The sequence below is a fragment of the Gymnoscopelus microlampas genome (genome assembly GCF_963454915.1).
Source record: "Gymnoscopelus microlampas genome assembly, chromosome: 22".
NCBI lineage: Eukaryota > Metazoa > Chordata > Actinopteri > Myctophiformes > Myctophidae > Gymnoscopelus > Gymnoscopelus microlampas.
This window is the reverse complement of record NC_139959.1, coordinates 36,840,986-36,868,223: the sequence shown is the minus strand read 5'-3', so window position 1 is coordinate 36,868,223 and position 27,238 is coordinate 36,840,986. Positions and strand designations below refer to the sequence as shown.

Here is a 27,238-nt window from a genome sequence, read left to right as displayed (position 1 = left end):
ATAACAGTATATAGAGTCACATCATGACCTCAGTAGGAGGAGTCTTTGTGACACTTTGTGATCCGATAGGCACAGAATCGTAAATGATGTTGTGGGGAATGCGTTTGCCCCAACTGCCACTCAAAGCGACTACTGGCCAATCACAGCGCGTCTTTGCCGGGACTTCCCCAACTCTCAACTTACGTAAGAGTTATGAGTTGAGTTATGACTTAAGAGTTATGAGTTATGAGTTATGCTTCTGCTAGTCTGACCACTTCAAATGCTCCAATTTTAGAACAATAATTGAAAATAGCCAATCTACAATCTCTCAATGTAAAATCTCTTATCTCTTATTAAACTTTGTGTTTTTTCATAAATTAACGCCCTACTCGATCGTACTACAGCGTCACACAAAAGCATTAAAAGTAGCAGATCTACAAGCTCGAAAGCTCGTTTCGAGCTTGTAGATCTGCTACTTTTGATTTTCGAGCTTGTAAGTACTGTACTTAAGTAAATTATTATATCATAAAACACACATTAACCACTTACAGTAAGCCCTAATTTATACACGGGCTATTTGAAAATAGCAGATCTACAAGCTCACAACGCAAACATTTTAGTACTTTAAGTATATTTTGAGGCCAATACTTTAGTACTTTTTACTCAAGTAACATTTTGAACACAGGCCTTTCACTTGTAACAGAGTACTTCTACATTGTGGTATTGATACTTTTCTTTAAAATGTCAGTACTTTTTCCACCACTGGAGATTTCCACCCGACATATTTTTGCAGTCGTTCCGTTTGTTCACGATGCAAATTAGTCAATCACACAAGACACAAGGCAAAGAATCAACTTGTTAAATGAAAAGTAAAATTTTATTATTCCTGAACCACAAAATAGACTTCTTTGGTTGTACAAATTCACTAGTTACAGTCTTGTATGAACTCTAACCCTTGACCCTAGGACTTCTCTGACCCTTCTCCCCATCCAACCTACTTGGAAATAATAAGCCCCCAAGAAGAGAACGCAAGACAAAGTATAAGAACAAAATAAAAAGTTTCAAACACTGCATTAAAAAAATGTAGTGAATCCCACCTTTCTGAAGAAAAAAAATCTACTGTAAGTTAAAAAATAAAAATAGAATAAATCAGCCATTTGCAAATGTTAAAAACCAAACTGAATTTCAGTCAGTGAGAGCAACATGGAAAGTATAATTAGTAGGGACCTACATTAAATTAACAGTATGCAACCAGTCAAGATATGCAAATTGACAATTTTTACGAAAAGCAGAGAGAGAGAGATACTAGCTTGAGAATGACTTTAAATGAGACAGATTTCTTGAGAGCGATCACCGGGTCAGTTTTTGCTTCTCGAGGCTCTCCCATTTATTAGACCAATATACACGCAGCAGAGAGCTCCGGGTACCAAGCCCCGTCCCCAAAAGAACCCCCAAAGACCGACTCCTCCAGCAGTCCCAGACATTTGCTTGGTCTAAATTAGGTCTAAGACTGGCTCAGTTTAAACCCTCCCCAAAAAAGTCTGCTGTCCTTTTCAGTATTTGTACATTATTCACACAATAATAAAATGATTTTTCAGTGGCATCAGAATTAAATTAAACCAAAAAAAGAGATACAAAAAAAAAAAAAAAATTAAAAACAACACCTGCTACCTTCACATTGCTGGAAAGAAAACCTCCCAGATTATGTGTAGTTAATAATATGAGTTTTTTTTCACATTAATGTAAAGATGCCCCTGAAAAGGGCTAGGGAAAAAGTACCGTTAACTTAAAAAATGGAAAAAAAAATGCGTTCCCAAAATAGTGAAATCTGTTTATATCCATTACAATCAAATATAGATAGATGGTGATGCTGGTATCTCCAGTGTGAGTCACATTCACCGAACAGAGGGAATGTAACAGTAATAATATTAATGAAGCTGCCCCCATAGAAACCATAGATGCTGTACTACTGGTCTAAAACTCAGTGGTTCCCAACCTTTCAGGTCCAGGACTCCCCAAAAATAATCATATTTGAACAGGGGACCCCCCAAAAAATAATCATATTTGAACAGGGGACCCCCCCACCCTGACAAGCACTTGGGAGTTGGGGCATTCGATTTAGTTTGACTCGGTTCCACAGCTAAATATTGTGAAAGTTATTTTCACGACGTTTGGCTCCTTCTTATATTTGACAATTTGGCCAATGTTTGACCAGTTTTTATAGTATAGTTTGTGGATTAACTTTGATGCAGTAATTCATTTCATTTCATTTTTAGGTATTAAAAAGTCCTTAAATTGTCACTTTACAGTCATCTGGGAACCCCGACCCACAGGTTGAAAACCACTGCACGAACGTACTGTACACATCAGGACAGGAATCATCAAAAAGGAATAAGAAGGGTGAGAGCTAAAGTTTTGATACAACCTATTTAGGGGGTTTGCGAACAGTTAATGAAACTAATTGATTTAAATGATTATGAAAAAGAAATAACCGGTCATTTAATAAAAGTATCGATTAATAATGCAATTTTCTGGGCATGTCGTTATAGACGATAAGTTGCGTAAAAAAAGAAATGTCAAGGAATTTCAAATATAGCTAAAATAGCGATCTTACAAGCTCACAGGATCTGCTATTTTCGATTATTTCATTAAATCACTAAGAAAATAATCCTAGGTTGCCAGCCCTAAACCTATTCCCACTCTCTACACAGGGAGATATCAGCAATAAGCTCCAAAAGTCGCCTTTTTTATTTTATTTAGACCAGCAATAAGAAACAGATATGTGACAGCTAGTAAAATATAAAACTTTACATACATAAATGGGAATTTCAAAAAACAGTAAACAAAGCAGAATTGATGCTATGACGTAATAAAGTGATATGCCAACACTTGACTCAAAGCTTTGTTTAGCTTTTTTTTTTAAAGGTAAATGATACATATAGTTCATATTTTCTTTCTGTTGAGAACTATGGGTTGTACAACAGTAATATATGTGAAGGCCTTCAATTTGACTAAAATGATATAATCATAAAAAAAATTAAAAACTCCAATATATTAGCCGAGATAATGTTTTGTTAACCACATGAACCCGTTGGGCGTGTCATAATAGCCGAATATTCGGCCCCCCAAAAAAAAGCAAATCTACAAGCTCGCCCAACCCGTCGTGAGCTTGTAGATCGACTGTTTGTACGTACAAAGTATAAAAAACGGTTTAAAGTGGTTAAGAAGCTGACCAGTGGCGTGTGACCACCATGTTCCTTGTGAGGACTCGAGTTCGAATCCGACTCCTGTCATGTCTCCCCATTTCTGCGCGCTGAGTGCGCTCAGATGTCCTGTCTCTCTCTAACACTCCTATCTAAATAAAAAGCCCAAAAAGCAAACAAAAAAAAACAAAAAAGAGCTGACCAATGGCAGTGCAATAAGAATATGTAGTGTTGTTTTTTTCTTTTTAAACATTGTGTTTGTGAAGGTAGCAGGATGTTCCACCCTCATTCAACATTATATACACTCCTCACCTCCCAAAAATATTCAACAAAAAAAAAACCTGACATTTTACAATCTATTCACTGAAAGCATCAAAAATATCATTCAAGAAAAGTTAGTATTACAGCTACAATTCATCTCTTTCTCTTCCAGTACAATGTTTTTTTTCTTCTTCTTTTAAAAACAGCAAAAAAATCAGAGAAGTTTGGGGAAAATAAAAGTCAAAAATAAAATACAATCAGTGTGGCCTTAGTTCCATTAACCTTCTAATAGGCTCACTGAGAATAGAACCCACATTTAGTTTTTGTTTGTTTTTTTAAAAAGGAGAAGGTCTAGGTAGCAATGCTAGCTGCTAGCTAACCATGCTAGCGCTTTGTTGTGTGTGTGCCCTAAGGGACTTTTTTCTTTTTTAAACGGGCGATATTCTTCGTGCCGACTCATCCATACACAGACTGTAAAAGGCATGACTGGCACACAGGATATGATCCTAAGTGAGTGTGTGTGTGTGTGTGTGTGTGTGTGTGTGTGTGTGTGCGTGTATGATGATAATGATGATTATCGGCTTCATATAGTCTCTGCAGTGGTTACATAATGGGAAGAACAACTCTTCTCAATCTATGGACACAGCATGTAATGTATATAATAGTACTGACTCAGTCAGCGCATCTTCTTCTTCTTCTTCTGGATATGAATGTGTGTGTGTGTGTGTGTGTGTGTGTGTGTGTGTGTGTGTGTGTGAGTGCACACACACACACGTTGTGTCCAGATTCTCTCCTTGTTGTTTGCAGTGTGTTTTATTTGAAGTGTTACGTGGGCACGGCGGTCTCCAGGCTCCGGCGGCCCTGTCTCAGCTTGCGCTTGTTGCTGTAGAGGGCCATCTCCTCCAGGGCCGAGGTGGCAGACAGTGGGGAAGAAGAAGAAGGCACCTCCGCCTCTGGGTTCACAGCCGGTTCTGTTGTTGGGCAAGAACACAAAAAAACACATGGAGCGGCTTCGTTAGTAGGGTTCTACGGGTAGTTGCTACATGGGGGGGGAGACGGTTTCTTTTGCCTCATGGACATTCACGCCGTTAGCCAGCCGTGGAGCGGAACGATAACTCTGTGCGTCTACCAGGAACCTCGCTTTAACAGTTCGAAGAGCTTTTTTCTAGCATAGATTCACCTCTCTTTTCTTTTCTTAGTGATTATTCTATCGATAACTTTTTTGATTAAAAGGTAGGTTAAAGGGATAGTTCACCCCAAAATTACTTTTTTCTATCGATTAGTCACCCCATGGAGACTTCAATTCATCGATTTGTTTTTGTTTTTGTAGCATTCCTAAGTCAAATTAGACTCTTTATGTCATTTGGGGGAAAAAAAAAGTCATTTGGGGGGTTAACTAAATAAGTGTATAGCTCTATATTGTGATAGTACTCATTGCTACATTGTTTGTACATTAACAGGAGTCAGGAGAAAAACAGGAGAAAAATACACTTTCAGGTAGGTGACAAAATGTCAGCCAATCAGGAGAGAGTACCCATTTATCAGCTTAATTTTTTATAATGTTCCAGTTCCAATGTTGTCATTTCTTTGTGTCATTTGACTTGTTCAATCTGTATATTGTAAATATAGAGCTATTTAACACTTATTTTAACCAAAGAAATTCACTAACTAATCAATAACTTTGGACCCCTATATAAAACCTTTTGTTCTTAGCAGAAGCGCCAAGTTCCAAACGTTTAAGACATCATGGCTTCTTGAAATAATCCCTTTAACACTCGTCAGCTAAAAGGTTGCTGGTAGACACAGGCTAATGTTGCTTTGAAGGCAATCAGGCAGACAATTGTGCAGCAGGTGTCTGATGGCAAAGGTCCAATAGAATATCACCTGCAAAAATAGGCCCCACGTCTACACCAACGGCAAGGAAGGTAAATGAAGGAAGGGACGCGCTGGACACCGGCCATGCCATCCCATGACGCTCGTGGGTGATAAACCTCGCAACCGGAAGTTCAATAAATACATTGCAGTGAATGAGAGCCTGCCGGACCAGCTTATGAACAAACACCATTTCTGAACGATTGCGAACTTCCGTCATATAATCGGTTCAGGAATATAAAAGAAGACGTATCACAGGTTGCTTTTGCGACCACTGGTTTTTCGACGTGCACATTTTATTGAGGCATCTAAACAGCGGCAGGTAATCGTTTCAGGCTCGGTAGTATCGCGGGATTTGGTTGTCAAGACTGGCAATGATGGACAGTCTCGCGATATTTTGGGACGAATCTGACAGCTGGAATTGCTGGATAGGGAAAATTACGTTGGTGTCCTTTCCTTAATTTTACCTTCCTTGACCAACAGCTGGAAGCCACCAGGTTTCATTACCAGCTGGAACTGTAAAATACTGGATTCATGACTGGGATAATGGCGAAATCTGCCACTTCAAACAAGCTCAGCGTCAAGAGAGCAGGGTTCAATTCCATGTCAGTCAATTTAGATTACAAGCCCTGCTAAATAATTCATTTATTTTTATATCAAGCTTGCAATGAAATCCTTCCCTTTGTCTTATTCAAAGCTTAACCCATTAAGACCTGGAACTGTGTCATTTTTAGATTTGAGCTAAAATGCATTATTTTACACTTTGGCTATTCAAAAATAGCAGATATACAAGCTCGTAGCGCGGCACCGAGTGCCGCGCTACGAGCTTGTAGATCTGCTATTTTTGAAAAAACGTGAAAATGTTTGCAAATCTTTGGATATATATATTTCTTAAAGCGAAGAGATTTGTAAATCAAATCTTTGCTTCTGGGGGTCCCTGGAACCAAATGTTTTGAGATGGGGTCGGCGGCCAAATACATTTAATTTTAGGGATCCTTGAGATGAAAAAGTTTGAGAACCACTCATATAGAAACATACGTTTTTTTTAAAAACTGAGACATTTGTAGAATCGGCTTCAGGTCTTAATGGGTTAAAGTGGCTCCATGCATAGCCTGGATCTTGGTTAGAGATTGAGAATTAGTTTGGCACTCCAATCAAAAGTTCTCTGGCACTGTGTGGTCCGATCAACCTGCACCTGTGGAACAGTAAAGGTGCTCACACACACACACACACACACATGACATGACACACGTGATCTGTACTGTAACAAACCGTTATCCAAGCAAAGTGCATGTAAGTCCATATGACAGCAACATGGTAGTAGTAGGAAGGCAGGGTGCTCAAAAAACTACTGCATATATTTGAACCACTAAACCCCTTCAGCTGACTGGGGTGCCCCAGGGGTCTGGCCTTGGGCCCGCACCTTTTTTTTCACTTGACACCGAATCTCTTCCCTTTGACCCATTAAAACCGGGAACGCATCTGTGTCATTTTTTGATTTTTTAGCTATATAACCATTACTTTATACTTTGGCTATTCACAAATAGCAGATATACAAGCTCATAGCACGAGTGCTATGAGCATGCAGATCTGCTATTTGTTTTTAATCATGACAATGTGTGCAAATCTTTGAATATATATATATGTTTTAAAGCGAACATTTGTAACTCAAATCTTTGCTTCTGGGGGTACCTGGAACTAAATATTTTGAGATGGGGGTCCGCGACCAAATACATATAATTTTGGGGGATCTTGACATGAAAAAGTTTGAGAACCACTGATATAGAAACATACGGTTTTCAGAAAACAGTTAGGATTTAGTAGACATTTGTAGATGTGTTCCCGGATTGAATGGGTTAAATAACTGAGCTTGTAGATAGGCTATTTTCTCAAAATTATTATCATGAAATGCCCAGAATAGGGATGCTATTGTACATGTAGTTAATGTCTTATGTTTCAACATTGTGGCATTTGGGAAACTGTGAAACAGACAAGATCAGCTTCCCCTACATCGTGACTTAACCTATTAAGACCTGGTGTCATTTTTAGATTTGAGCTAAAAAGCATTATTTTACACTTTGCGCTATTCAAAAATAGCAGATATACAAGCTCATAGCGCGGCACCGAGTGCAGCGCTATGAGCTTGTAGATCTGCTATTTTTGAAAAATCGTGAAAATGTGTGCAAATCTTCTGAATATATATATTTTTAAAGCGAACATTTTTAACTCAAATCTTTGCTTCTGGAGGTCCCTGGAACAAAATATTTTGATGGGGGTCTGCAGGCAAAAACATATCATTTTGGGGGTCCTTGACATGAAAAAGTTTGAGCACCACTGATATAGAAACATACGTTTTTCAGAAAACTGTTGAGATTTAGGAGACATGTAGAATCGGCTTCAGGTCTCAATGGGTTAAAATAATTCATTATGAGGCTGTGATTGGCCACGTGGGTTACTTACAGTACATTTGAAATAATTGTAACTTTTAGTGCAGTGGCTCTTTGGGAAATCTATGTGTGTGGGGGGGGGGGGGGGGGGGTCTATCTTCTCCATAGGAAAGCAGTGGCTCAGACAACGCAGAGATTTGAGTGCTCGTCACGTCATGTACCATAAGCACCTTAAAGGGCAAGACCACTTTGGTAGAGGTTTACGTTGTGTATTTACCTTGCCATGATGTAACTCCAAAGGTGGGCAAGAAATAAAAAATAATTGCTCCATTGATTAGAAATTGATAATTCAAAATATGCTCCTCATTGACTTACATTGTACGGTGAAACAGCTCTCAAAGTCACTCTTTTAGCACATAAACGAACACAAACAAAGTTGATTCAGACAATATAGAACATCACCAAACCCAGTACTGTTTTTTTTTATATAAAAATGTTAACTTCCTGTTGATTTTGCTATTTTTATTAAGAAGAAAACCCGGACTGGATTCGCGGATCCGGATCCGGATCCGGATCTTCAAATAGTAAAATCAGCAGGAATTTAACATTTTTATTAAAAAAAAAACAGTACTGGGTTTGGTGATGTTCTATATTGTCTGAATCAGCTTTGTTTGTGTTCGTTTACGTGCTAAAAGAGTGACTTTGAGAGCTGTTTTAACTTACAATGTAAGTCAATGAGGAGCAAATTTAGAATTATTAATTTCTAACCAATGGAGCAATTATTTTTGATTTCTTGTCCACCTTTGGAGTTACATCGTGGCAAGGTAAATACACAACCCAAACCTCTACCAAAGTGGTCTTACCCTTTAACTCATTCAATGCCAAGCTTATTTATGGAATTTTGGCTCTGAGTGCCAGTAAAAATTCATTGTAAAAAAAAAGTGCTTAGGAAGCGAGATACAGCCTTTTTAAGTTATAGGTTAAACAAGGAGTGGATGGAGCAGCAAATCTTCAAATCATCATATCTAGGGTTCTGAAAAAAAAAAAAACTTTTATTTTGATTTTTTTTTTTTTTTTTTTTTTTTTTTTATGACGGATTTGACGGATTGTGGCGCACGCGGTGTCAGGCCACGTGACGGATTTGACGGATTGTGGCACAGAATGAGTTAATAACAGCAAGTCAAACCCAGGTAGAGATACCCTCCCCCAAAGGCAAGTCAGAGTTCTTTAGTGGGACTATAGAGTACCAGAAGTCCTGACGTCACTCCCACCACTACCCCTGGTCACGGCATTATGTATTTCATATTGGAAGGGTAATCTTAGGTTGTGTCATATAAGAATATGTGTTCCAAAAATAAACAAACCAACCCACCCCGGAGATTTTGTCAGGTATGTGACTGCTTCATATCCATGAGTAAAATCGGCAGGGGTGATTTGTTTATTTTTGGAACACAATTCTTATATGACACGATCTAAGATTCCCCTATGGGCATTTCAATACAAAAAAATAACGCTGTGATCCAGAGGGATAGCATAGCGCCCTCTAGCGGCAGTGCTCTATCCCAATGCTATGCTATGGTTTAACACACGAGAAGCAAGGGTTAGAGTAAGAAAACACACGCATTCAAAAGACCGCAAAGAGCGCACACACACTCCCTTTCTCACAGAGACACACAGAACAGTGTATGAATCCTACCAATAGGAGGCGCTTATCCCAGGTAGTCACCTGAATCAACGGGACAGAAACATCAAGGTATACATTATTGGGGAGACCGGGTGTGGCCTTGGGGGGCAGCAGAGAGGCAGTTTGAATGTATGTGGGGGGTATTGGCCACTTTATGAGGAACAATTCTGTTAAACTTCACATCAATATGTTGCAAATTACAAATCGTCTCTGTCGGGTGGAAACCTTATAAGACCAAAATTTGTACTTTTCAGGATGAAACATACCAAAAATAGCAGATTTACAAGCTCAAAACGCATCACTTCGCGCCATGTTTCGAGCTTGTGGATCTGATACTTTTGTGTGACGCTGTAGTATGATCAAGTAAGGCGTTAATTTACGAAAAAATAAATAAATATGGAGATAAGATGTTTCTGCCCGACAGCAACGAAATGTGTAAAATCTTTTGAAACACAAACTATTCGTCAGCTTGCTTCTTAAAATGGCAAACATCTCCTACTTCCCTTAAACCTAAAAATAAAAGCCACAGCTTAAGGGCATGGATGGCACCGGCACTGACCTGGGTTGCTGGAACCATCGTCCATAAATTGCACATCGTCACCAGCGTCGGGGGTCTGGAAGAGAAAGAGGACAAACTAAATGACTAAACTGAAGGGCAGGGAGTTTGTGTCGGGAAACCTTCACCATGTGAAGCAGTCACTGGCAGTGGGAAGGGTGGCGAGAGAGGAACTGTGTGCCATCTGTCCCACTGCCAGCGTAGTAGCACCCAAATAATACCCACTTGAGGCTCCTCAAAAGGTTTCAACACTTGGACGAGAGCCAGTGTCTCTACTAAGGATGGGACGATAATAGTTATCATTTATCTTGATAAAAAAAAACGCTCACAATAATCGCACAATAAAGAGATTTCAATTCATCGCGAAATTGTCCTCCTACACTGGGATCAATTTACCTTTGCCGAGGTGCATATCCGGTACCACTTAAACCCTCTAGAATTGGTAAAACGCGCCTGTAAAGAACATACTTTTTTCCACACTCTAAATCTCTTCGCCAAAAATTGCCGATCTACAAGCTCACAACGCGTCGCAACGCTTGTAGATCTGCTATTGTTGGCAAATGTTCCACGATGCTGGGGTTCAAGTGGTTAACAAAAAGTGCCATTTTAACTCATTCCCTGCCTAGAACGACTAAAACTATATATATTTTTTTTTACATTTTTTAAAAAATTTGACCCAAAGACCATGTTAACTTAAAACTTAAAAATTCTGTATCTCGGCTCCCATCTTGGCAGTGGGCAAACGCGGCCAGAAATAATTCAGGCAGTGAATGAGTTAAGAGTTTTAAGCATATTTTGATAATATCGTAAATCGCAATTATTTTGGTCACAATAATCGTGACAAGAATGTTTTCATATCGTCCAATCCCTAGTCTCTACATTAGATATTTCCCCGGGAGAGCTCGGAGGGTTAGGAAAAAGGTGGTTGCTGAGTTAGGTCACCAGTTGAGGGGGGTCGGGGGGGGGGGGGTGGAGTTGCTTGCTGTATTGATGCAGCAAAATAAGTGATGCATCAGTTAAACGTCTGTGGAACGGATTCCCGCCACCCTGTCCACCACCAGCAAACGTGCGCACTTTTAAATGTTTTTTTTTGCAAGCGTCAGTGACTGGACGTCACCCCCCCTTCATGGATATTTATTTAGTTTTTGTCGCATTCCTAAGGCAATAATTTGATGACCGGCAGCGGTTCCGGTAGGAGACACAAAGAGTCTCGGTCGGCTGATCAAATTATTGGCTTAGAAATGTGACAAAAATAAATAAATCCATTAATTCAAGTCTACATGGGGTGACTAATCGATAGAAAAAAAAGAAAGGAGGGTGTTTGTTTGTGGAGTCATTTTTTCCACTTCTTTTCTTTAAAGGAGGAAGTATATAAATGTGTTATTTTGTGGGTTAGATTGCAAACGAAGAATTTGCCTGATAATCACCGTCCGCATTGTTTACACAAGCCCCTCCCACCCTCCGGAGAGCAACACACACACACACACACACACACACACACCTCTGAACCACGTTCAGTCAGTTCATTGGTGAGAGAGAGGTTCGAACACAGAGCAAAGTAAACAACTAGCCTGCTCCCAAAAACAAAGCCCAGGGTGCAACACAAAGTTTGGCAAAGTTCACAAACCAGGATCACTGTGAAACAGCAAGGAACAAAATGAGCACAAACCACAAAGGATCCTGAACTCAAGAGAAATCCAGATCAAGATACAGACAGCCACAAGACGCTCAAACCACCAGAAACTAGAACCACTTCAAAACACAAGCTTTGCTCATGCCAGCGTGGGATTTCCCCCCTGCTCTCTCGCCCCCCTGTTAACCAATATACTGAAAACCCGCCTGTGCTCGTGCTCAGAAAGCCGGTTAGTTTTTGACCATTTCCTCGCAGTGGCCATTTTGCTCTTACTTCATATCCAGTAGAGTTGTTCCGATACTGCCTAAAATGCTGGTATCGGAATCGGCGAGTATGCCAGTCTATGCCGATCTAATACCACGTAATTTATCACATGATGTCATTTACAGTGATCAATTTGTATTTTAAATTGTGTTTTATATACTTATTGTACTATTTACATTATTATTTTACTACCTTTAACAATAAATTATTAATGGATTTTTTTACATTTATTCCTAGATCAGTGGTTCTCACACTTATTTTAATTTCAAGGACCCCCATAACTTACGGGTCCATTTGGTTCCATTTGTACACTCAGAGTTGCAGACCTGTAAGGGTACATTTGGAACCCCCTTAAGGAACCCTGAGAGTCCCTGGACCCCACTTTGAGAACCACTGTCATAGATTGTTTTTAAATGACACACTGGAATCGTATCGGTACTCTGTATTGGGAAGGAAAAAATGGTATCGGTACATCTCTAATATCCGGGGGTATGAAGTAAGAGCAAAATGAACATTGTGTGAATATGGTCCATATCATTGCTGGTTAAATGACAGAATGTAGGAGGAGAACTTTCGGTTTCAGAGGTCAGAATGCATGAGAGGAAGCCTTGGATGTAGTTGTGTAGCGTTCAGCCCATGCAGGGGGGTGAGACCCCGGTGAGAGTGGATGACAGGTGGGGTCGTGCCCTTTTTTTCTACCCCCCCCCCCCCCGGAATTGAATATTTTGTTAGTTAGGAGGTCAAATAACTCTGGATGCGATGATTGGTTGAGTGTTAATGTCACATTATTGGTTGGTGAGTGTTAATGTCACATTATTGGTTGGTGAGTGTTAACCCATTAAGACCTGGAACTGTGTCATTTTTAGATTTGAGCTAAAAAGCATTATTTTACACTTTGGGCTATTCAAAAATAGCAGATAAACAAGCTCATAGCGCGGCACCGAATGCCGCGCTATGAGCTTGTAGATCTGCTATTTTTGAAAAATCGTGAAAATGTGTGCAAATCTTTGAATACTTATATTTTTAAAGCAAACAATTTTAACTAAAATCTTTGCTTCTGGGGGGCCCTGGAACAAAATATTTTGATGGGGGTCCGCGGCCAAATACATATAGTTTTGGGGGTCCTTGACATGAAAAAGATTGAGCACCACTGATATAGAAACATACGTTTTTCAGAATACTGTTGGGATTTAGGAGACATGTAGAATCGGCTTCAGGTCTCAATGGGTTAATGTCACATTATTGGTTGGTGAGTGTTAATGTCACATTATTGTGGTGATTGATTAAACAGGTCACAGCTGGTGATGCGTGGATGGTGAGTATTCAGAGCAGTGGAAGGTGACAATAAGAGGGAAGAACAAGAAAACCATTGACAAAAGAAACTAAAAGAGAGCCGATTCGTCCCGCGTCATGATTTAGTACGAGTACAAACATCCTTTAAAAACAGCTGTTAGACTTTGTTGTGCACCAGGTGTGTCGTGCACCTAAAAATAGCAGATCTACAAAGCTTGTGAGCTTGTAGATCTGTTATATTTGCGGCTTGCAACGACACAGACCAACGCAATTAAAGTATAAATCACCCATGAGAGGAGTTAGCCAGCCAGACCCACACAGAGTGGCCATGGAGGGGGGGGGCATTCATTAATAACCGAGCCACTTGCACTGAAGCCCCTGGATTATTGGAGAAACTAAGAGGGGGGGGCAGCAGGAAAAGCCACGGGCAAGGGGGGGGGGGCTTGCTCAGCATGCAGCTTATACCTGGATGTCGTATACGGGTTTGGAAGAAGGAATGGCAGCAAACTGACGGTAGTCAAACTTCTTTGACGACAGGGACTAGAAGGATAGCAGAGGAAGTACGGGGGTGAAGACAGAGGGATGGAACGAATGAATGCAGGGATACAGAATGAGCAGGAGTGATGGGTAGAGCGAGAGAGAGAGAGTGCGAGAGAGAGAGTGCGAGAGAGAGTGCGAGAGAGAGAGAGACAGAGAGAGAGACAGGGACAGAGACAGAGACAGAGAGACAGAGACAGAGACAAAGAGAGAGACAGAGACAGACAGAGACAGACAGGGACAGACAGAGACAGAGAGAGACAGAGAGAGAGACAGACAGAGAGGCAGGGACAGAGAGAGACAGGGACAGAGAGAGACAGGGACAGAGACAGAGAGACAGAGAGACAGAGAGAGACAGAGAGAGACAGAGAGAGACAGAGAGAGACAGAGACAGAGAGAGAGACAGAGACAGACAGAGACAGAGAGACAGAGAGAGACAGAGAGAGACAGAGAGAGAGAGAGAGAGAGAGAGAGAGAGAGACAGACAGACAGAGAGACAGGGACAGAGACAGAGAGACAGAGAGACAGAGAGAGACAGAGACAGAGACAGAGACAGAGAGAGAGAGAGAGAGAGAGAGAGAGAGAGAGAGAGAGAGAGAGAGAGAGAGAGAGAGAGAGAGAGAGAGAGAGAGAGAGACAGAGACAGACAGAGACAGACAGAGACAGAGAGACAGAGAGAGAGAGAGAGAGAGAGAGAGAGAGAGAGAGAGAGAGACAGAGACAGAGAGAGAGAGAGAGAGACAGACAGACAGACATACAGACAGAGAGCGCGAGAGAGAGCGAGAGAGAGAGAGAGAGAGAGAGAGAGAGAGAGAGAGAGAGAGAGAGAGAGAGAGACACAGAGAAAGACAGAGAGAGACAGACACAAAGAGACAGACACAAAGAGACAGACAGACAGCGATAGAGCGAGAGATAAAAAGACACAGACAGAGAGAGCGAGAGAGAGACAGACAGACAGACAGACACACACACAGAGGCAGACAGAGAGAGAGAGAAAAAGACAGACAGAATGAGAGCGAGACAGAGAGATAGACAGAGAGCGAGAGCAGCAGAGGAGAGGAGGAACACAGTAGAGGAGGTGAGGGAAGCAGGAATGGATCAGGGAGAGGTAGGAGGTAGACAGACAGGCTGGGGTGACTCAGACAGCCAGCTGTGGCACATGGAAAGAGGAGCAACACTATGTTGTTTTTCTAAAGCCTGGCTTTGGACAAAGTGAGAATGAGGGTGGATGATGGGTGAGTTAATGTCAATGTATCATGAAGCCAGTCTACTTTGTCCCCTGTTTTCCAGCTTGTTGTCAATGGTCTGCTGTCCTCTTTTTTGCAGGTAACAACTTCTAAAACTTAACAAGAAGGTCATAAGCTAACAGCTTTGACAGTAGATTTCAACAGGAAGAGCTCTATTTTCGACCTCTACAATATTAGACAAGTGGGGAACGAAAACACACTGTGGAGGATCTGGGAATTCAACCAGAGGTAAAAAGTGGTTAATTAAAAGCTTACCAGTCTGCCAGGTGAGGTTACTCCACGAGGGCTCAGTTCTGTTAGAAAAACATGAAATGTGAGATCAGACCAGACAGTCTCTACTGGTTTCTTGCTTATTCAGTGCAGAGTTGAGATTAAAAGTCAATAAACATACCATACAAGTCTGTACATGGCACTATAACTATATCAAATCAGCAAACAATACTGATCTAACACATCTGGATGTTTCTTAATATCACACATCAGACAGGTTGGCCATTGGGATGACGTAGGAGATACAAAAAGGGGTGAAATGATTTTGAGTATGTAGGTGTGACCCACCTTCCAGAGGGGTGGGAGAGGGCGTGGGTGCGGGTGAGGGCGACTCCGCCAGCTGGTCTAGCGTACCGCGCTTCTTCCCCTCTCGAGACTTGGCGATGACCATCTGAGCTTTGAGCGCATCCTGCTCCAAAGACTTCATTCTGCGGGAGAGAAAGAAAGGGTGTGAGATGGGATTAGATGGATTAGAGGAGAGAGAGAGAGATAGCAAAGTAAGAGGAAGAAGAGGGAGAGAAAGAGAGAAGAAAGATCGATAGAGTGGCTGATAAGACGCTCGTGCGCACACACACGCACGCACATACACACACGCACACACACAACCACAAGGTGCGTAGTGTACTTGTGTTGCCAACTACGGGTTGCTCCTTGTCCTGGTTTGCGGTCGTCTCACTCCGTCTAATGGACCGATCAGTGATCAATACAGTGAAACTAAGGGGATGCACTCCAGGATAAGGACAACCCTCATGGGATATACCCGGCTTAAAGGGATAGTTCACCCCCAAATTACTTTTTTTTTCTATCGATAACTTACCCATGGAGACTTGAATTCATGGAGATTGTTTTGTTTTTGTCACATTCCTAAGCCAATAATTTGATTGGTAGGCAGCGGTTTCCGGTAGGAGACACAAAGGAGACTCTTTGTGTCTCTACCGGAACCTTCTGCCGGTCGTCAAATTATTGGCTTAGGAATGTGACAAAAACAAAAATAATCTCCACGAATTCAGGTCTCCATGGGGTGACTAATCCATAGGTTCTCAAAGTGGGGTCCGGGGACCCCCAGGGGTACTTGAGGGGGTTCCAGGGGGTCACCAGCTAATTGATGGACAGGAACCAATTGGACCCTTATGGGTCTGTAACTCTGAGAGTGTACAAATGGAACCAAATGGACCCGTTAGGGTCCATTTGGTTCCATTTGTACACTCTCAGAGTTAAATTAACATTGATTTTACAATATGAATTGGGGTCCCAGAGGTATAAATGCCATTAAATGGGGGTCCGTAGCCTAATGCATGTTAAACTGGGGGTCCTTGAAATTAAAATGGTTGAGAATCGCTGCTAGAGAGCCGTAAAAACCTTCTCTTATTGGGGTCCCTGGCATATCTTTTCAAATGGGGGTCTGTCGGGTAATAAGTGTCAATTTGGGGGTCCTTGACATGAAAAAGTTTGAGAACCACTGCACTAATCAATAGAAAAAACATCATTTTGGGGTTGAACTATTGCTTTAAACTCATCATGTCACTGGCAGCTTTACACTGTGTGGGCTGTGTATGTTAGTAGGATGGTGCACTGAAATCAAGACCAAGATATAGCAAGGAAGACAGATGATGGAATGAGACAAGTGGTGAAACGAGACGATGAGAGGGGGGTCTCACCTCACGACAGATGTGATATGAGCGAGAGAGAGAGAGAGAGAGAGAGAGAGAGAGAGAGAGAGAGAGAGAGAGAGCTTCACAGTAAATGGATAAAGGCCAAGACGTGCAGAAGCAAGACAGCATCCACAAAAAGAAAAAAACACATGGGCAGTGGAAGAAGCACTGTCACAACGTTGCTGTGAGTGCTTGCTTTAGATCTTATCCATCTCTATGCGTGCCCCACCCGACCCCCCCCCACCCCCGATCTCCCAACCCACGCAAAAAGCAGTGTGCCACACCACCCCACGATGCCGTGCCGTCCAGCCCACTGTGGGCAGAGGAAGCAGACCTGAGCTGGGAGGCAGCGGAGGCAGCAGGAGGAGGAGGAGGAGGAGTAGAGCAAGTAGTGGTGGAGGCAGCAGTAGTGGTGGAGGAGGAGGAGGAGGTGGCGGGCTGATGAGACGCCCTCACCCTGGCCTGGTACAGCCTCTTAGCCAGGTCCTGCTCATACTGTTTAACATCATCCTCTAGGCCATAGGGCCTGGAGAAAACAACCACCAACAATGACCAGGGAGGATAGGAAGGAGGGAAAGAAAGAACCAGGGGAACCAGGAAGAGGAGGGTAGGGGAGAGGAGGATGAGGAGAAATGTAACCAGAGGACAAGAAAAAAGGGAGGAAGAAAATAGGGAGAGAGGGAGGGAGGGAAGGGAGGGAGGGAGGGAGGGAGGGAGGGAAGGGAGGCAGGAAGGAACAAGGAGAGGGAGGAAGGATAAAGAGACGTAAGGACAGAAACAACCAACAGAAGAATGGAAGGTAACAGTAGAGTTAAGGATAGAGCCCGACCGATCACACGTTTTTTGGGTCCGATGCTGATCCTGATTTTATTTTTTATCCCACAATTTTTGAAACCCATTTTTTTCACCCAGTGCCAATTGCCTAAGCAGTAATCCTGGGTACTACTCTCACTCTGTCAGCCTGGGGAGAGCCCCGAACTGAGCTCATGCTTCCTTCACTACTTATTTTCAATGCATGAGGAGTGAGCAGCTGATTTTCTGATCAAGTGATTTTATTGTATTTAACCACTTTAAGCCTTATTCATTTAAAACAATAAGTAAGTATCCTTTGTAACCAACGGTTCCATAGCCATGTGGCCCATTCAAAAAGGCTACACAATAGCCAGTCGCAATGCGTAGTGAGCTTGCAGATTGTATTTTTTTAAAACCTTTAAAAACATACATGTTTGCCTATAAGGACACCAGGTCTAACTCATTCGGTGCCATTGACGTGTAACACGTCCATTTTTTTCCAAGGCCCAGAGTGCCAAAGATGTCTTACACATGTCCAAACCGTGTTTTCAGTGTTTGCGCTAGATGGCGCTGTTCCCCAACCTATGACTTCTGGAGAAGAGTATAGATCCGGAAATAATGTGATCACAACAAACCCAGCCCTGTCCGATCTAATGTTAAAAGATTTAGAAAAATCTAATTTGTCTCTGCCTCCTTTCTGAGTTTTTGTCGAGAACAAGCTATATTCAACAGCCAATAACTAAAGAACGGAGGGTCGCAGAGAAAAACCTCTGTGTTTAGCAACGATCGGGGGATCGATCATATTGGAGATAAATATTCTGTGATTAATTGAAAAGGTAAGAAAAATAAAAAAATCGCTGGCACTATTGGCAATTATGTATTTATTTACTTGGCACAACCAAAGTGTTTAAAAATCAGGACATGTCGGCTATAATTGCTGAAACCGAGGTCATCAAAAAAAAGTCAAACAACGATATATCGGTTGGGCTCTATTTGGGAAGAATCAATGAGATCAGTGTAGCAGACAGGAAAAACGGTATGAAGAGAAGAGGAGAGAGAGGCACAGACTATGTAAACAGACGGTCATTCTGTGTCACAAAGCTGTATCAACATTCACTCTGTATTTCTGAACAGCTGGCTGAAGAAGAGGAGGGGCTGCTGGGAAATGAACCGAACTCGGGTTACCGACCCACGGCTGACTGGCAGCCTGCGTCAGAAGCAAAGGGGTCACTAACCTCTACCACAAGAACATTTTGAGCGACTAAAAGGTCAACGGGGATAAATCAAAGACAAAAAGTTGAGAGGAAAAATGGAAAGAAAGGTTAAGATGAAAAGGGAAAAGGCACAGAGAGATGGGACGCTAGGGAAAGTAATACTAAATAAAAAGAACAGGCACCATTGTTTTTTTTTGGGGTATTTGTTAGCTCTGGTCCATAGCGTTAGAAGGAGTTCTCCTTAACGCTATGGTACTCTCCATCCGTTGCCTGAATACCGGCCTCTCGTCTTTAGTAAAAACTTTAAAATACACCTTTGTGTGTGTGTGTGTGTATTTGGGTATTTATTTTACCGTGCTGCCCTCCACATGGCTCTCTTCTCTGCCTCCAGAGCTCGTTTCTCGGCGGGCGACATGTCCTTGTCGAGGGCCACGGCCAGCTCGGGGCTCTGCATGCGCAGCCTCTCCTGGTGCCGGCGCTCCGCTTTGGCCGTACGGATGGGAGCCGCCGATGACTCGCCGGGGTACCCGGGGATGAGACTGAGAAAACACACCAGAAAAATGGATATAATCACATGAAATACAACATGCCAATACTTACACAGATGTACATTATAGAATCCTCTTTATCTCCATATTCTAACTTTTTGTGTTTTTTTTTCGTAAAATGCATTGCCTTGACCTTGATTCCATAGCGTCACACAAAAGTAGCAAAAGTAGCATATCCACAAGATCAAAAAGCGGTGTGAAGCGACGCGTTTTGAGCTTGTAGATCTTTTTTAGGTTTAACAACCAACAAAGGCGCTAACTTTTTTAACACATATACAGTACAAAATTGTATGAATCACAACTGGTATAATAATGGAAAAATATTGGCTACAACTTGAAGAATAACAAATACGTCTAATACTGTGAGATCAAAACTTATATTTATGTCCAGGGGTGCACATAACTGGTGCGCAGGTGCGCATGCGTCGTCAAAATGCACGCTGCGCGGCACATCAGACGAAGGGGAAGCGCTTTCGCGTACCAACAGCTGGGACCGCTGGGACAGGAATTTACTTCCTGAAGCCACACTCACACAATCACGCTAAAGCACGCGTTGGCCCCATACAGAGCCATTAGGCGCAGGGGGAGGGGACGCATGCTGCACGTGATTTTCTGAGTGTGGCCTCGAATGCTGACACACAGACACAGTCAGTCGCACGTCTCGCAGCCAGCACGCTTGCTGGCTGCGTTACAGGCACTCGTCACCGATGATGAACGCACCGTGATGGTGCAAAATATGCCGTGAACGTCCCAATCTGGCGGATAACAACAGCGCAGCACAGGGCACCAACCTTGGTGGGGGCACCAAACGGCGTGAAGAAAAGAAAAACGGCGAAATTTAGAAGCAGGGTAGTAGGGTCATCTGTGGCACTTCCGTGACCGTGGAGAGCAAAGGTCCGTTTCTCAATGGTTTATATGTTTTTATATAATGATTTGACCTATTGTTGTCCTTCAAATGCAAGATGGCTGCCAATTATTAGCTAGTTTTTTTCACAATCGTCACAGAGACTTCTTATTAGGCTCTAATGAAAGCTCTGCTCATGATGAGTTGAATAATATGCAGTATAAGTACACAGAAGTAATCTCTGAGGTCAATAAAGTCAATGTTTGTGTGTAAACAACAGTTACTGATGTGCGGTTTCCCATTCAATAGTGTAGGCTACTGAGAATATGGTGTCCAGTTCATCCCATCACATTTTCATAATGAACCAAAAATAAATTAGCACCATAGCCTAACATAATATAGTATTCTGTATGCAAAGCTAGAAAGGTTAGTTGCTTGAGGTGAATTTAAAGGTCAACTCATTAAGTCACTACTTATTTTGTAGTATTGCTCCCAGTGTTTACTGTCTGCCTACTTACTTTTACCTGCCTTGTCTAACCAGTCTTGTGATTGTGTCAGTGTTTCCACCTGTGTCCTCTTAGTCCCCCAGCCTATCCTAGTGTTGATTGTCTGTTGAGTTCACCTGTGTCCTGTTAATCCCTGTCTATAGGGGAATACCACTCATTTTTAACGTTGAAATATGTCTTTAATACAAAAAAAAAAAAAGTCCCCCCGCCCCCTTCTATGTTGCCTAGAACTGGATAATTGATTGACTCAGCACATATACGATGCTGTGATAACTGTCTGCTGAGTCATTGTAGGCACATTTTTATCAATAGCATTGCGACCAATCATATGCCAGTTGTGCAGATGCCCTGTCCTCTGTGGAGCAGATACTGTATAAAGACAAGCCAGCCTTAATGACAGATAGCAGCAGAGAAAACCTGAAAACATGCTCCTGATTCCTCGTCATCTCCTAGGCCTGCTGGTGCTGCTGGCACTAGGCACCATGCACACTGCTGCTGAGCCTGAAGCGACCTGCGCAAACTTCTGGTTCAGCTTTGGCTGCCACAGCTACAAGTATGTCGCTGAAGGTATGACCTGGGCCGACGCAGAGCTCAACTGCTTGTCTCAAAACGCCAACCTGGTGTCCATCCACAGCACTGAGGAGCACAACTTCGTCCGAGCCCTGATCAAGAACTGTGACCCGCAGGACCAACCCACCTGGAACGGACTGAGTGACCTTCACAAGGAGGGCAGTTGGATGTGGTCTGATGGGTCCAAGGTGAGCTTTTTTTTTTTATACCTTAAACCATTTAGACCTGTTACACCTATAAGTTGTTCTACCTTTCAAGCTGGGAACGCATCTGTGTCATTTCAGTTGTTGCTATGTATCGCTGTTGTCGGGCAGAAACCTCTTATCTCCACATTCTAACTTGTTGTGTTTTTTCATAAATTAATGCCCTACAGATCCACAAGCTCGAAACGTGGTGCGAAGCAGCACGTTTTGAGCTTGTGGATCTGCATTTTTTTCTATTAAACAATTGGAATCCTGAAAAGTATGCCAGATGAGGTTTCCACTAGACAGAGGCGATATATAGCAACATAATTCTACATTTTTTTAAAGTTTTTCAGAAAACTTTTAGTGTCTGCCTCAAGTCTAAATGGGATAATTATTACCCTGCCCTATTGGGTTGTTCCACCCACTATATAATAAATAACGTGACCTGTTCGGCTCGAAACATTGTCATTAAATTGGAGCAGATGAGTGTGCAAGTTTATTCATTTTCTTTTTTTCTTCAAGGTGAACTTCACTCTTTGGCTCGCAGGTGAACCCAACAATGAATTATTGGACAAACACTGTGGGCAAACCAACCACGATATTCCTCCTAACAAATGGAATGACAGGAAATGTTCCCGTACATTTCCTTCTGTTTGTATATCTCGTAGAGTCTGTGCCTGATAACTGGATTGTCTGGTTCAACCCATTGTACTGGGTTTCAAAAATAAAAGCAAATTGTTTGTGTTCAGATCTAAATATGTGTCCTCATTGTAAAGAGCATTGGACTTTCACACACACTAGTCAATTACAATAGAATAATGTTAAAATGCTGACGCATACTACAAACATACCTTAACCCATTAAAACTGGGAAAGCATCTGTGTCATTTTTTATTTTAGATATTCAAAAATAGCAGATTTATAAGCTCATAGCACGGCATGAAGTGACAAACTATGAGCTTGTAGATCTGCAATTCTTTTTTTTCGTGACAACTTGTGCAAATCTTTGAATATATGTTTTTTAAGCAAACATTTTTTACTCATCTTTGCTTCTGGGGGTCACTAGAACAAAATATTTTGCATTTGAAGGTCAACAATAGGTCAGTTATATAAACACCAAATATGTATTCCTTGACCAAAATAAGCTCTGAAACCATGTAGTGTGCATCATTGTAGGTCAAACCATTTAAAAAGTTAATTTTCACGGCAGCCATTTTGGATTTTGGTCTCTCACAAATTTTCCCCGCCCCTTTTAAAGATACACCCCGGCTAAATTTGTTTAATAACCCTCCTAGATGACAAATCCATTGAGAAACGGACCTTTGCTCTCCACGGTCACGGAAGTGCTACAGATGACCCTACTAGGGCGCCACAACATTGAAACGCGCCGGTGAAGCGTCCTTTTTTCTCGAGCAATCCCCCGCCCCTTAGATGTAATTTGTAATGGGAAACTAGCGTGCTGCCAGCTTGTTAAAGCCTCCATCACAGGAAAAGGGGATTAAGTCCCATTAACACTTGGGGTGCCAGAGTTTTATTAAAAAAGTGTACGTTGAGTGCCTGGATTTTTAACCATTTTTTTTAAAAGATATTTTTGGGGGCTTTTATGCCTTTATTTGGACAGGACAGTAGACTGACAGGAAATGGGGAGAGAGATGGAGGGAGACACACAGCAAAGGTCGTCGGGAACGGGAGTCGAACCCGCGACACGCTGTCAAACTGGATTACCAGCATATGTGGTATGCGCCTGGACCGCTAGGCCAGCGGACGCCCCGATTTTTAACCATTTTTTAACCTTTTTCAAGTAGTCACATAGAGGTCTCGTACAATCGGGGGAAAAAAAATAAAAACATTCTGTAATCCGTTCCATAGTTGCAGCCAGTTGAAAATAGTAAAAAATACATTGTAAAAAAAAAAAGTACACAGGAGCAGAGATACAGGCTTTTGAAGTCATAAGTTAACCAGGAAGTGGATTAAAGTCTAAATCTTCGAAAAATCATATCTCCTGGTGCTGTGAAGGAAAAAAAAAAAGAAAAAAAAAAAAATATATATATATATATATATATATTCATTTTTTTCATTTTCTTTTCAAAAAACGTATATATATACGGTTTTGTCACTCGACATCAGTTTTTGAAAAGAAGTATATATACGGCTTTGGCACCCAATGTGTTAAATGACTTTTCCAAAGCTTTATACAGTAATTCTCGATTTATCTTCACTTTTCGTCTGCGCATAATGTTCTCTCTTATAGTTAAAGTGTTATTTACCCGGTCATAGAGTTGGGCCGTTGCTCCCATCCCATGCTTCCTTCCAGGGAATTCCTCTGAGAGTCTGCTTTACCATCTACTGAGGAGGGCCTACACACAGAGAGAGAAAGGACAGATGAATTAATAGTCTGCTTTAAGGCAACTCTCCTACAGGAGAGTCTTGAGGTGTGCTCTCTTGGAATTTAACTGGGAGCAGATTCTTGACGATATACAGTGAAAGGATTATCCGCACTCTCTTTAGTCATTTCTATATTATTTCTAACAGTGGTGGAAAGTAACTAAGTACATGTACTTAAGTACAATTTTGAGTTACTTTTTACTTTACTAGAGTATTTCCAATTTGCTATACTTTTACTTCTACTCCACTACATCTCAGAGGCAAATATGGTGTCTTTTACTCCACTACAATTATTTGCAAACTTTAGTTACTAGTTACTTTGCAGATATAAATAACTATATTATAAAACATACATTAACCACTTCAGCCCTATTTTATACATAGGCTATTTTCAAACATTAGTACTTTTACTTTTGGTTTTAAGTTTAAGAATATGTTGATGCCGATACTTTTGTACTTTTACTCGGGTAACATTTAGAACGCAGGCCTTTTACTTGTAACAGGAGTATTTTTATATTGTGGTTTTGCTACTTTTACTTAAGTAAAATATCTGAGTACTTCTTCCACCACTGCTTTTTAATAGCGGTTTGCACAGCAGCAGCAAGTCTACCTCGAGAAACGGACGTGTTTCAGCACTTATACGCCTTCCTCAGCGTCTCAAACCGTTATGGGGGGGTCCTTGTAATTAAAATGTTTGAGAACCACTGGTCTATAGTGGCTAAAAACCAGGGACGTGCACAGATAGACTCTAGGTGGTGCTGGAGCACCTGCCCTTTGCCCTCTTGACCAGAAGTGCCCTTTTGAAGTGTGCCCAGTTTACAGCAGGGGTCTTCAACAGGGGGTCCGGGACCCCTAGGGGGTCCTCAGAGTTACAACAGGGGGTCCGCCAAATCTTTATGTGATATGATTTTTCTTTTTACCATAACCACTCGAAACCTAGCATCTTTTCTGAGGAGAACTCTACAAGCCCACAACGCCTCGCAGCGCGAGGTGTTGTGGGCTTGTAGATCTGCTATTTTTGGCAAAGAGGTATAGCTGTAGAGGGAAAAAAGAGCAGACCAAGTAAACAAAAAAAAAGTATAATTTACTTGAGCACCTGCCCCTCAAAATGTCTGTGCACGCCACTGCTAAAAACCTTCAAACCCTGATGAATGTTCTCACAGTGGTCATGTGTGTCGTCTTACCCGGAGCTGCCGCAGTAGCTGGGCGGCGTGACGTTGTAGCTGGGCGGCGTGGAACACTGTCTGGAGGGCGTGGACGCGGGCTCCACGTTGTACTCCACTCCGTCCAGCAGCACCTTGCCCGTGGCCTTCATGTCCGCCACCTGCTGGGCCAGGTCGTCCTCTTCGTCCTCCTCGTCTTCGTCCAGCAGGTACTCGCGCGCCCGCTGCTGAAACCTCATCTCTGAGGTTTGGGACAGAATAGGTTTGTTTAGAGAGACCATTTGAGCTGCAAATTCAGAACCACTTAAACCCTCTATACATGATAAAACGGACCTGTAAAGAGTGCATTTCTATTTTACTCTATGCAAATCGATTCGGCAAAAATGGCAGATCTACAAGCTTGTAGAGCGGTTCTTTGAAAGTGCAGCAAGCAGGGAGGTAAAAAAAGTACATGGATAAAGACGTCTGTGGAAACTGACCTTCCTCTTCCCTCATCTTCTTCAGGTCGTCCTCTCCCACGAGGGAGACGCGAGCTTTGGGTTTCTCCGGCGTCTGCTGCTTGACGTCGATCTCAAAGTACTTCTGTCTGTCCCTGAACGAGCGCTGCTCCGGACTGTCTTTACCACCGGCTGGAGAAGGAGTCTGACTCTGCAGAGGGAAGGTTGACACACATGAGTAAAGGTGTACTGTAGGTAAAAACAGAGGACGCCTTTAGCAGCCCAACTGTTAAAGTAAATGGTTGATCAGGGTCAGACATAAACCATTCTCCTCACTGACCCCAGTCAGTGGCTAGTCTTGGACTAGCAATCGAATTATCAATCCACTTAATAATTACTTTTGTAGCAGCCTGCACACAAGGAAGACTATAAACAGGAACTTCTAACCAAAGTTGCTGCTAAAGTAGACTAACTCACCAGTCACAGCTGAAAAGAAATTGCTGGTTACTGGTGTTACGTTCCCAGTTCTCACCCATATGAAGAAATGAATTGTTGGCAAGAGCCCATAAACAACAAATGAAAGAAGACTGAAAACAACTGATGAGACGACCATTACATATTTTAGTTTTGGCCGAGGCGCTTAAGATGGATAAGGATGGATAATAAGAGAGGCAATAGAAGAAAAGTATAAAAGAAATTAGGCATTCAAATTATTTGACCCAACACCAAAACTCGATTTTCTGATCGAAGTCTGATCTTCCGCAGTCACATTCCTGACACAACGGCAGCAATGCCAACTCCCATGATTGCTACAGGACAGAGGGACAACCGCCACCCATCAGATCACAGCCCGACTGGGGGAAGGCTGTCGTGAAGAGACCGGTGGGTATACCTGCATCATGTCCAGAGAGGGTCTGGAGAGGTGAGGCACGGCCGCCAGACTCATATAATCCCGACGGTCAGAGGAGGAGAGGGAGTGCCGGGGAGAGACCGAGCCGGTCACACCCCCCCTGCCCCCGGCCCCCTCGTACCCCACTAGCTCGTCATCAAACACCTCGTTGAGGGACTCAGGCTGAAAAATGGCCCAACACAAGTTGTGACTTTGTTGTGACTACGTCCAATTAGAACGGTGCTGTTATAGGGTGCCGATACAGGAACGTATACGTTTCACACAACCTTTAGAAGTAATCTGGGGAGATACTCGCATCTGTACTTGAAAGGGCACCTGGAAAAGTGCCATGGGTTTTTTGTGGCCAACACTTGAAATACCTTAAATATTTCAAAATCATCCATCTTCTTGCCAACATTTAAACATAGGCTTACCTTATCCACTGACAACATCCCATGACATGTAGGTAGGTACTTTATTCAACCTCAACATTTAACAAACAGGTTGTTATAAAAACTAGAAATTAATTTAAAACCCTCAAATACTAACCACTCGGACAAGAGCAAACTCACCTCTGGAGAAGGAGAAGGAGGCTGCATGGGGTGGACATTGTTCCTCACACCATAGTGGTCCTGTGGGACGGAACAAAGGCAAACTTTAGTACAACAAAATGACCCCTTTACACCGAGCACAAAGATAGGGAAAGTGCAGCAAGCAGGGAGGTAAAGAAGGGGTGTCAGGAGACTGTCGGCACAGGAAACCACGCAAAGGGCGTTCAGTTGTATTTGGGAGAGAAATTCTTTTAAAAAGCAACACCACTGATAACGATGACTAGGGATGGGACCATATGAAAATTACATGTCAGCAT

The 27,238-nt window shown here is 42.3% G+C and overlaps 1 protein-coding gene across 1 annotated transcript in view; it reads right to left on the bottom strand.

Moving 5' to 3' along the window:
* Positions 1-842: 842 nt before the first annotated feature.
* scrib (scribble planar cell polarity protein) overlaps positions 843-27,238 on the bottom strand; it is a 147,760-nt gene continuing 121,364 nt past the window's right edge. Inside the window, exons 35-44 of the mRNA XM_084048185.1 lie at positions 26,943-27,002; positions 26,374-26,553; positions 25,524-25,692; positions 25,066-25,285; positions 23,764-23,853; positions 19,198-19,383; positions 15,475-15,614; positions 15,172-15,209; positions 9,946-10,000; positions 843-4,414 (exon numbers count right to left, since the gene is read on the bottom strand). Of these exons, the coding sequence (XP_083904311.1) occupies positions 4,269-4,414; positions 9,946-10,000; positions 15,172-15,209; positions 15,475-15,614; positions 19,198-19,383; positions 23,764-23,853; positions 25,066-25,285; positions 25,524-25,692; positions 26,374-26,553; positions 26,943-27,002 (1,284 nt within the window). The 3' untranslated portion in view covers positions 843-4,268. The remainder of the gene's footprint in view (positions 4,415-9,945; positions 10,001-15,171; positions 15,210-15,474; positions 15,615-19,197; positions 19,384-23,763; positions 23,854-25,065; positions 25,286-25,523; positions 25,693-26,373; positions 26,554-26,942; positions 27,003-27,238) is intronic.